Genomic DNA, 12094 nt, shown 5'->3' on the forward strand with positions numbered 1-12094 from the left:
CTTTCCTCCCTTCCTCCCTTTCTCCCTCCCTCCCTCCCTCCTTCCCTTCCTTCCTTCCTTCCTTCCTTCCTTCCTTCCTTCCTTCCTTCCTTCCTTCCTTCCGTTTTAGGCAGGACCTCATGTAGTCCAGGCTGGCCTCTGACCTGCTGTGTAGCTACAGATGTTCTTGAGCCTTTGATCCCGCTGCTTTCACCACCCACCCAGTGCTGGGATGGCAACTGTCACCACCCAGTGCTGGGATGGCAACTGTCCCCACTTTGCCCAGCCATGTGGTATTAAGGATCAAACTCAGGGACTTGTGTGTGTTAGATGAGCACTCTGCTCACTGAGCTTGTTCCAAACATTTTGAGTTAATTTTTGTATACAGTATTAGGTAAAGAACATTCTACTGCATGTTAATATCTACTCTCTGAAATGCTATATTAAGGAGACTGGCCTTTCGCTGTGTATTCTTAGCCCTTTAATAATAATCTGTAGATTACTCTAGGCATTATGAACATCTTAGGTCTTCTAATTCATGAACATAATGAGATGCTTTACTACCTGTTTATATCCTTTTTTTTTTCAGCAATATTGTATGTTACAGTTTTCATTGTGAGTCTTTCCCCTTCTTGAAGTAAGATAAGATACATAGTATATAAGATTCAGTCATCCAGGGCTGGTGAGATGGCTCAGTGGGTAAGAGCACCCGACTGCTCTTCTGAAGGTCCTGAGTTCAAATCCCAGCAACCACATGGTGGCTCACAACCATCCGTAATAAGATTTGACTTCCCTCTTCTGGAGCATCTGAAGACAGTTACAGTGTACTTACATATAGTAAATAAATAAATAAAACATTTAAAAAAAAAAAAAAAAGATTCGATCATCCACTTAGGGACTTCCGTGGCTTGCTCATTTCCAGTCTGTGTGCTTTTTACTTATTTTCCTGGCCTCATTGCTTTGGCCAGTACTTCTAGTACTATGTCAAGAAGTAACAAGGTGGACGCCCCTGCCTTACTACTACTCTCTGAGGGAAGACTTTCAGTTTCTCACACTGGCTATGAAATTACTGTTATTATTTTTCCTGACAAGGCTTCACTCTGCAGCCCACGCTGGCCTCACACTCATCATTTTTCTTCTGCTTACACCTCCCAGGTGCTGGGATTGCAGGTATAGTACCCTGCCACCCCTGGCTGGCTTCCAGTGTTGGTTTTGTTCTTAACCCAGGATAGCCTTGAACTTACCAAGTAGAGGAGGAGGATGTTGACCTGCTGGTTCTCCTGCCTCTGCCTCCCGAGTGCTGGGATTACAGGCATGTTGTTCTTTTTCTGGTTCATTTATTTTTGCTTTCCATCCTCTGTCTGTGGTTATCATGGCGCCATTGTCTGCTGTCTCACAAGTCGACTTCTTGTGGCTTCCCCTTCTTTGTTTTTGGATATCTCTGTTTTTCTAGAATATCAACTTGGAGATGCTCACAGCTGAATACCTCCCTTCTTTCCCCCTTGGTTTGTGCAGTGTCTTAGTTAGGGTTTAACTGCTGTGAACAGACACCATGACCAAGGCAACTCTTTTTTTTTTTAAGGGAAACATTTTATAATTTATATATAAAATTTCAGTAAGAAACAATGCAAAATGACAAGAATATCCACCTTACAGACCAAGGCAACTCTTACAAGGACAGCATTGACTTGGGGATGACTTAGAGTTTCAGAGGTTCAGTCCATCATCATCAAGGTGGGAGCATGGCAGCATCCAGGCAGGCATGGTGCAGGCAGAGCTGAGGGTTTGACATCTTCATCTGAAGGCTGCTAGTGGAAGACTGACTTCCAGGCAGCCCATACCTACAGTGACACACCTACTCCCACAGGGCTACACCTCCCAACAATGCCACTCCCTGGTCCAAGCACGCATACAAACCATCACATGTACCTTCCTTCTACCTCCTGAAAACCCCTACACAACCAGTCAGTGTGTTTGGTGTGCTCTCTACAGACACGTCCTACCTTTAAAAGTCTTGCTTGTTTCTCTTGTGGTCAGACATAGCATAAATTTGGCTTCAGCTTACTTCTGGCATTTGATCTGCCATCTTTCTGCTGGTAAGCCCAAGTTGCCCTGCATGAGTGCTGCTGCTCCTGTGCCTTTTTCTCTCCTGCTCTTGAATGCCTGTCCTTGTCTTTGTCAATGCCCCGATTTTAAAAAACAAACAAAACATTTATTTAGTGTGCATACACACCACTTGCCATGACAGACAGACTGAGGACCACTTAATGGTTGGTTCTCTGATTCCACTGTGTGGCATCCAGGTATCAAAGTCACGTCATCAGGCTTACCAGCAAGTGCCTTTGCCCACTGAGCCATCTAGCTGGCCTTCAGCATACTTTAAGGTCCACTTCTAATGCTCTCTTTTCTACAAAGTACTAAACTGGCCTGTGTACTATTTCTTAAAATTGTAAGCCCTTTGTGATTTGACCTCTGTTCACTCTCCAGTTACCTATCAAGCCACTCCCTGGGGGAATCCTGTGAATTACCAGACACTCAGGGAATCACTTCTTATTCCTCAGAGCAGGAATTCGTGCCTTTGTGCACATGTCCTTTCCATAAGGCCCGTCATTCACTTAGTGCTTTGATCCCATGGTGCATGCAGGGCTGGTGCCAGTGGCTGTTAGAAGTAGTTCCACACAGATAACCTGCATCACACAGGGACCTTTATCTCTGACAGAGTGGAAAGAGTTGGCCTTTAAGTCTTAGTTTTGATGTGTACCAGTCATGTAAACTTGAGTAAAGTACCTCGGTTTTCTGAACCTATCCCCTGATCTATAAAACAGGGATGCTGTTCAGATTATCAAATTAATATCAAGTTAGTCTAAGTGAGGGCTAGGGGTGAGGTATTGGTTTTATAAGTTCAATGCCCGTCTAAAATTCATTATGCTCTGGGTTTCGTCCCTGCTGGGGGTGCCAGTGGTGCACTTGGTAAATGTGTGTGCCACCAGATCTGGCAACCCAAGTTTGGTTCCCAGGATCCACGTGGTGGAAGGAAAGAACTGACTCCTGACCTTCACATATAAATAAGTCTTCAATAAATGGTGTTGGAGCTAAATAAATAAACAAGTCAGGCAGGGACACGTGATCTGCCACACACGGTGAATCATGGGAAGTGATGGGGTAAAGACAGAGTACAGAGAGCATCTCTCGGCTTCTCAGAGGCTGGCTTGCCAACCACAGACTCTGCTTAAAGATCAAGAGATCTCCGTGAGGCCAGCAGGGGCTTCACATTATGCGCAACACACAGTACTTCTCCAAAGACAAATAGACAAATAGAACGTGATTTGCTCTTGTCCAGCTCTCTGACTCCTCCACGCTGCCTTCCACATTGTCCCAGAGTATGGCTGTAACAATGAAGACTTCGGAGCCTTCTGCTGTCAGTACAAATAAAGTCCTGACTCCTTACCATGAGTGACCAACCTCTTCTTTATAGCCTCAACTCTCCTTGTCGCGCACACTTGCCAGGTTTGGTCTGGCTCGAGTTGAACTCTAATGTGAAACACTTCACAGGCTCTTGATGGGGAGCAAGACCTGTCTCACATGGAGACAGAAAAGTATACGTCCTTATTTCCTCTGCTTCATGACACCTGAACATGAGAATGTGCCAGGCTCAGGGGGGACCCACTGTAGTGAGTGGCATAGAGGCCACAGCGCAGGCGCAGTGGTGTTGTCTCATGGTGTACTGGCTGTGGGGTCCCCACTAGTCTATTCCTCTGGCTGAAGTTCTGACTCCTACTGTCACTGGCACAGGTGCATTGCCTCTTTTTTCTTGCTCATGTTGGATCTGTGGGGTTATTCATTGTTCTCCTAATAAACTTCCTTTTTGTTTAAATGAACACAAGGTGGATTCTGTCTACCTGAGACCACCTTCCAGCATGGCTTTCCCACTTACATTTAACCACCCACACTCCTTCTCAACTGGCCATGGTTGCTGCCACCTCAAGATGTTCTGACATTCTATTCTACAATCTGGAACATGCTTTATCCCATTCTTGATCTCTTTAACTTGTTTTTTTTTCAGTATGAGGATCAAACCCAGGCTGTGAACATGTTACATAAGCATTCCACCACTGAGCCACACCTCAGCTCAAATATCAGTAGCCCCACATTCAGGTCGGATTAGCTATTCAGCATTCCCATGGGATCTTGGTTACAATAATTGTTTCACCATATTGTAATTGTCTTTATGTTTCTTGATGAGATTGATTGGGTATCTGTCTCTGGAAAGTAATAATATGGTATACATTTTTCTTGTTGAGGAATGAGAAAGTATTGATTACATAGTATTTCAACTGTCTACTTGTATATATTTTCTCTGATACGTTCTTGTGCGTATGCGTATGTGTCACATTATTTTGGACTGGCTTATGAGTTTTCTTCTTTCCTTTTTAGGTCCAAGACAACTTTGACAAGATTGAATTCAATAGAATGTGTTGGACACTCTGTGTCAAGAAAAACCTCACAAAGAGCCCACTCCTCATTACAGAAGACGATGCATTTAAAGTGTGGGTCATTTTCAACTTCTTGTCAGAGGACAAGTATCCACTAACTATTGTGCCCGAAGAGGTAAGTGTGACCTGGGGACTTTTTAGATGTCTAAGCACTGAGCCGACCTGGCTTGTCTTGTGTTGATTCAGTTTTGTTTGATATTTGTTTTTATTTTTGCTTCTTTGTTGTTGTTGTTGTTTTGTTTTTGATCAGAGGCAAAACATGTTGAATCCAGAAAAGCCCATACTTAGGGGGAAATCAAAAGTCTTCCTTGGAGATTTGCAGGGACAGCGAGACCCTTCCTCTTGGAATTGTGTGGTTGCAGGTGAATCCATCCTCATGGTATGGAGAGTATTTGTACAGCACAAGGAACAACCAAGGGACAACACAATTGTCTGCTTGCAGAAGATCACTGTTCTCTCACTGTTAGGAGCAGGCACTGCTTTCCTCCTTTCAAGTCTCAAAGGCTAGGATGATGGCTTTTTTTCTAGGCTGCTCAAAGCAAAGGAGGGCACCTGGGCTGGCCTTGCTCTGTGAGTCTCCCCGAATGCCCCCAGTGAGGGCATTGGTGGGGATTAGGGGGAAGATTCCTGTGCAGCTTCCTGGAAGCCAGACATGCAGGAGAGGTTTGACTAGACATGGATCTTTCTGAGTTAAGATGACAGTTTCCTGTATGATACATGATTATGATGTTACTGAGTCCTGCGACTGAACTTTTGGGTCTGAGTCCTCTGTAGAACACAGCTAACTGGTCTGTACTAGATAAGGCCATAACCAGCAGATTAAGTTTGTACCCTCGTGTTCCTTATTTACTTTTGTTGATGGTGCCTGGTTGTGGCACATTTCAGTCCTGGGCACCTAGAGGCAGCACAATGCTTTTTTATAAAGTGTGGTCTTGGGCTGGTGAGATGGTTCAGTGGGTAAGAACACCCGACTGCTCTTCCGAAGGTCTGGAGTTCAAATCCCAGCAACCACATGGTGGCTCACAACTATCCATAACAAGATCTGACTCCCTCTTCTGGGGTGTCTGAAGACAGCTACAGTGTACTTTACATATAGTAAATAAATAAATAAATCTTAAAAAAATAAAGTGTGGTCTTTGAAACAGACTGGTTTTGAAACCAGACTTCACCGCTTCTTCACGGAGTAACAAAGAAATCTTCCGGTCTGTGTCTCCCCACCCTTAGAGAGGAGATAGCTATTTTCTGCAATGCACCCGTGAGGCTAAAAACGTCGATGTATGTGAAACACCTGTTGCAGTGCTGAACCCATGCGTGATACATGCTCACCAAGTGGGCCAGGATAATGTGTATGGCATGTTTTGTGTTGTAGATAGAGTATATCCTTATGGGAATCTGCAGCTAGAGCTTCTGAGAAGCTAGGGCTGGAAAGAGACACGGAGAAACCACGGGAGTGGGTTAGGGCAGGGAGGAAGCGACCATACTAGGAGTTGTGAGGGCCAAGGAGAACCTTGGGGCTGTTTCTATAGCAGCAGGAGGAAGTGGATTTGGTAAAGGAAGCAGATAAGAAGAGGCACAGGAGAATGTAAATTGCAGAATAATCAGATAGGAGTAAGAAGGGGCCTCTGGATTAACAGTAGTTAGTCATTGGTTGCAAGGGAGAGGCAGTTTCTCTATGGTAGTCTTGGTGTTAAGTATGATAGTGTTTAAGTATTGAGTGTATATGACTATTAAAGGGGAGGGACATGGAACGAACATCCTAAGACACTGCCCAGCATAATCCAGGATGGGTGATGGTGCCCTGAAAGGCCTCTGTCAGACACAGCTGTGGCTCAGGGATATGCACATACTATTTTTTCTTAGAAAATCATTGTATTCCTGCTGCTTCTGCTGCTACTACTGTTTATCAGTGTTTTGTTTGTGTATGTGTCTGTGCACCATATGTGTGCCTAGTGCTGGTGGCCTTAGAGGTCAGAAGAGGGCATTGGATCTAGCAACAGAAGAAGTAGAGTTAGGCTTAGAGATTATCCTTTTGTGAGCAGGAGCATTCCTGTGGGGTAGAGAGGATCACTGGAGAGGTCAATATGAACTTGCTTCAGTTGCTGAGTCAGCCTCGTGAGGTTTCTCCATGGCCTTGGCACACTGGGCTTCAGCAAGCCATCTGCCCTTTGACCAAGCACTGCACCCTCAAGGTCACACTAGGTTGTGGAAAATAGAGCCTATTAAATTTTGTTTCCTTTCTAAATATTTAACAATATAAAAACTATATATTTGAACTGTTTTTGAAATGCAGGGTTTTAGAAATGTAATGTAAAAATGTACATTTTTAAAAAATAAAATTTAAAATGCAATGTCTTTGTGGGTTTAACTTGTCTGTTGGAAATTTTAAAGTCTTACAAGTTCAGAGTGCCTCGTGTACATAAGAGACACTTACTGCTCATTACATAGAGTCTAAATAGAATGGATTTACCTTATGTACACACACACACATACACACACACACACATGTGCACGCTCCTTTGTTTGTTTGTTTGTTTGTTTGTTTGTAATAGGATCTCTCTTCCTGACTGGCCTTGAACTCAGAGATCCACCTGCCTCCACCTCCTGAGTGCTGGGTTAAAGATGTGCTCCTGTTCTACCACTCCTGCGTAATTTCTGTTTCTAGTAATCCTTCTATCATAATGATCACTTGTGTTTAAAGTTTATGGTTTTTGTTGTTGTTACTTGTTTTGGTTTTGAGACATGGTTTCACAGTGAAGCCCAGGCTGGCCTCAAACTTGTGGCTATTCTCCTGTCTCCACCCCCAAGCACCGAGATCATAGATATGCTGTACCATACCCAGTGAAGTCAAGGCTTTTTTCTCTACTTCAGCCAATACTGTCTAACAACAGCAGTTGTGTGAATAATGCATCCACAATATTCATTCGACTATGCTTTCCATCACCTAGAATGAATGTCAAGAATGTTAAATAAATATTTAAATTACATGGTAAAGTCAAGGTGTTTTCTATCGGCACATTTGTAGAGAGATGGTGAGCTCCTTTGAGTTGGTTCCACATTTTCTTCTGGTGATATTCCTGGAAATGTGTGCCCATAAAGCATAAAGTATAGTTTTTACTAGTGTCATTTCCCATAGAACCAAGAACAAAACAGGATGTGTCTGTCACACACGTATTTGGAAGAAGTGCCTTGTTGCAGTGAAAACTCCAACTTGAAATGTTTTAAAGAGATCTTAGGTGAGGTAAAATGTAGGTTGCTCCTTTAATGACAGAGAGAACTTTTGACAGAATAAAAATCCAAGCCAAAGACCTAGAAAAATCACATTCAGCTTGAAGTTTCTTCTTGTTATTTTTAGTGCAATCTGCTTGGAAGGGGGAAGCAGGCTGCTTCCTGAACTGAATGAGCCTTAGAATTGGCACAGGCTCTTCTGTAAAGCAACCCGGGCAGGCACACACGTGACTCATTATTTAGTTTACTTGAATAGTGGAGTGAGAATGTGTCTCTTTGGCCAGCACAGTCAAAAGGTCCTTCTGCTCCTTGGTTTTAGTGTATATGATTGTGTTCCAAGTCAACAGGAAAGACACAGTTGCTGGGAGTGATGGCTTGGTGCTGAGGCTGAAAGTCAGCCTCCCAGGGCTTGAGAGGTATCATTCTAGGAAGGTTCCAGAAGAACGTGGGAAGCTGCCTTGAGAACTGAATTGAGAATCTGAGTTGCAAACAAAAGGTCACCTGGAGTTGAGAGGTGGTGGGTAAGCGAAGACTGTCTCCTGACTTGTGCAGATGTCATGGGCTACAGCATCCTGTCAAACCCACAGTGGTCCTTCATCCTATACACACACATGGCCATACATGTGCTTCCTCATAGTATTCCCTTGATGAGCTAAGTCACAACCAGCAGCCCAGTGCCTCGTTTTGGGCACCCTTAGGGAGTTAGAACTTCTATGTATGTTAACACTACCTTGGATAACTGCTTATCTAACTATCTTTTATTTTTATATTTTTTATTAGATATGTATTTACATTTCAAATGTTATCCCCTTTTCTGGTTTCCCCTCCAAAAACCCCCTATCCCACCCCCTCTTCCCTGCTCACTAACCCACCCACTCCTGCTTCCCTGTCCTGGCATCCCCTACACTGGGACATCGAGCCTTCTCAGGACCAAGGGCCTCTCCTCCCATTGATGCCCATAAGGCCATCCTCTGCTACATATGCGGCTAGAGCCATGAGTCCCTATATGTGTACTCTTTGGTTTAGTCCCTGGGAGCTCTGGGGTGGGGAGGGTCTGGTTAGTTGATATTGTTATTCTTCCTATGGGGTTGCAAACCCTTTCAGCTCCTTCAGTCCTTTCTCTTAACTCCTCCATTGAAGACTCCTTGCTCAGTCCTGTGGCTGTGAGCATCTGTATTTGTCAGGCACTGGCAGGGCCTCTCAGAAGACAGCTATATCAGGCTCCTGTCAGCAATCACTTGTTGGCATCCGCAATAGTGTCTGGGTTTGGTATCTATATCTCGGATGGATCCCCAGGTGGGGCAGTCTCTGGATGGTCTTTCCTTCAGTCTCTGCTCCACACTTTGACCAGACCAAATGAAGCTCAAGAAGAAGGGGGAACAAAATACCCATGGGAGGAGCTAACTATCTTTTAATACCTGAATGCGGCTGAATGCTGGAGTAAACAGACGGCTGGTCTTACGTGTGCGTGCGTGTTTTCCCTCTCCCTCTCCCTCTCCCCTCCCCTTCCCCTCCCCTCCCCCTCCCTCCCCCTCCCCCTCCCTCTTATTTCTTTTAAAAAACTTATTTTGTTTTAGCCTCTTCTTGACTTTAATCATCTTTCTCATTATCCTTTTTCCTCTTCTGTTACTATCCTCCACCCCCTTAAAAGCAGGCAAGGCTAGGAAGTAAGCGACACCTCTTCACCAAGAGGAGAGAAGGGCCAGAGTGTGCTTCTCCTCCACTCAGAGCATCTGCTGACACTGCTCATGCTTTTTCAAGGCCTTGGTTAATTAGTGTTTACCCCTACGGAGCTTCTATCACTAAACTTGTTATGGTCTTCAACTTGTGGTACTTTGTAAATGGAATTTCTTTCCATTTCCTGTTGAGCTCACAAACAGCATTATAATCACATTAACAGGGTACAAAGAATAAAAAAGAGAAATGAACCCCAAGTCTTATTTGTAACTAAATATTTTCTGTGTTTTTGACAAATGTTTGCCAGAAAGTCTGTATTTTTGTTTATGCAGGTGAAACCATGGTCAGCTTAACTTTGCATTCTTTGTTCTCATACTTGGGAAACATTTTCTCAAGTGTAATTTTAAGTGTTTGTATAATGTCACCCAGTGTGGAGGGGAAGCGACCTCGGTGGTATGGCTGCTGGGTGGCTCTGTGCTGACAGTCCTGTGTGATGAGTATTGTTATCCCCGTTCACAGATGAGGGGATCGGAGCTTAGCTTGTTCATTTTAGGTGTCAGCTGAGGTCCCCTGCTGAACTCTGGGAATTCAAAGATAGATGGGGCAGCTGTGAAGAATTCAAAAAGGGGTGGAAAAGCAAAGGAAAGTTAGAGAATGAAGGGGATGTAGGGAATGCAGCGCCTGCTGTAGGGTTGGTTGAAGCGGTGTGAGGGAACCTGGGGTATTGTTAAAATGCAGTGTGGCCTTTGGGGAGGGTGAGATGTCAAGTGTGAGGCCTGAGGCAAGCAGATGGAGGAGGATCACATTTGTGAACCATCTGGAAAAACAGTACTTTCTTTCTCTTTCTCCTGTGAGTTTTTATTTTATTCTCTCTGCCTCTGTCTCTCTCTCTTATTCTCCCCCTTCCCCCTCTCTCTTTCTTTTATTTTTTTGAGACAGAGTTTCTCTATGTAGCCCTGGCTGGCCTGAAATAGCTGTGCTTTAGTCTCCCAAGGGCTGCAATTAAGTATGCCATGGCATGCAGCTAAATATTTATTTTCCATTTCAACCTTTTAGGAGGATAAACATTTTATATCCTGATCCAGCACAAACAAATATGTGTACACAAAAACCTTGTAAAACTGTATCTGGCTCTATTGTGATTGAACTAGCATATTTTCATTCCATCACAAAAATCCTGGCTTAATTCATAGTGAGAGCCACTGATCTCAGCAATGTCAAGAGCACTCTGTTACTGGTTTGATGTGAGTGGTGAGGACAGAGTACTGGAGTGGGGTTTTGTGGGTGATTTTGTACCAAGTGAAGTCAGTAATGAGGGGAGGAGATCAGAGAGGACAAGAGGTGTGGTAAATATTTGCAAAGTATATGATGTGCACGTATGGAATTACCATGGTCAGGCCCATCCGTGTGTACTATGAATGTGCTCTAGAAATATATCAGAGAGGAAACATTGGGGAGGTAGAGGCGAATGATAGTGTTTGAGAATTATCACACTGGGTTGTTGAAGACAAGCAATGTCGTCTTCTTGTTCAGCATCGCTGCCTCTCCCCCGCCCTCCAATATTTTCCTGCATAATGTCTGATGTTTCAGGATTTGCTAAGCCTTTCTGGCTTGGGTTAGGAATCCAATCATATTTATAACATCATCAGTGTTCTGGTGGATGGGGACAACAGGAAAGAGGTAACTGGTTTACATAGGAAATCTGTAAATTAGGGGAATAACTTGTGCATTTGAGATGTTTATTTGATTTAACACTAATGTTTAGTGAGATTTGTGTGCAGAGCTGGGCATTGGTTGCAAACGCTCCAGTAATTCAGTACAGGGGGTGGGGTCAGGAGAATCAGTTCAAGGTCATACTTGGTGGGGTCAGGAGAATCAGTTCAAGGTCATACTTGGTGGGGTCAGGAGAATCAGTTCAAGGTCATACTTGGCTACGCAGAGTAAGTTTGAGGCCAGTCTGGACTATATGAGACCCTGTCTCAAAATAAACAAATCAAAACAGAAGGAGGAAAAGAGTAATGTTCTTGGGATATTGAAGTATTTATCTAAAGAGAGTAATGAGGTACCAGTAGTTTGTTTGTGTGTGGTGTGTTTATATATAGCATGGTGGCACACTCCCTTAATCCAGTGCTCAGAGTCAGAGGCTGGGGGATCGCTGTGTTTAAGGCCAGCCTGGTCTACAGAGCAAGTTGGACAGCTAGGGCTACACAGAGAAACCTTGTCTCAAAAACATTTAAAAAGGAAGAAAAAAAAAAAAAGAGGAAATAATTAATTTTTTTCTTTCCCTACAGATTGAATACCTGCTTAAGAAACTTACAGAAGCTATGGGAGGAGGTTGGCAACAAGAACAATTTGAACATTACAAAATAAACTTTGATGACAATAAAGATGGCCTTTCTGCATGGGAACTTATAGAGCTAATTGGGAATGGACAGTTTAGCAAGGGTATGGACCGACAGACGGTGTCTATGGCCATTAATGAGGTCTTCAATGAGCTTATTTTAGATGTATTGAAACAGGTAAGAGGACCATAGCACTCTCTCATCTTTAGACTCTGATGTTTGAGACCAAATAGCTTCCTTCCCTCTCCATAAGTCACTTATACTCTTTAAATGATTTAGAACAAAAATAAAGTTTTCTATTTTCTCTTTTATTAGACTTTTAGGATTTGCCCCCACCCTGCTGGGATAGTGAGGATTAAACCAAGGTATTATGTATTC

At 43.6% G+C, this 12094-nt stretch overlaps 1 protein-coding gene across 1 annotated transcript in view; it reads left to right on the forward strand.

The window, feature by feature from the left end:
- The window catches only part of Swap70 (switching B cell complex subunit SWAP70), a 63639-nt gene that overhangs the window by 32193 nt on the left and 19352 nt on the right, over positions 1-12094 (forward strand). The window contains exons 3-4 of the mRNA XM_021197150.2: positions 4414-4587; positions 11666-11893. Of these exons, the coding sequence (XP_021052809.1) occupies positions 4414-4587; positions 11666-11893 (402 nt within the window). The remainder of the gene's footprint in view (positions 1-4413; positions 4588-11665; positions 11894-12094) is intronic.

This window comes from Mus pahari, chromosome 1, assembly GCF_900095145.1.
Source record: "Mus pahari chromosome 1, PAHARI_EIJ_v1.1, whole genome shotgun sequence".
Lineage (NCBI taxonomy): Eukaryota > Metazoa > Chordata > Mammalia > Rodentia > Muridae > Mus > Mus pahari.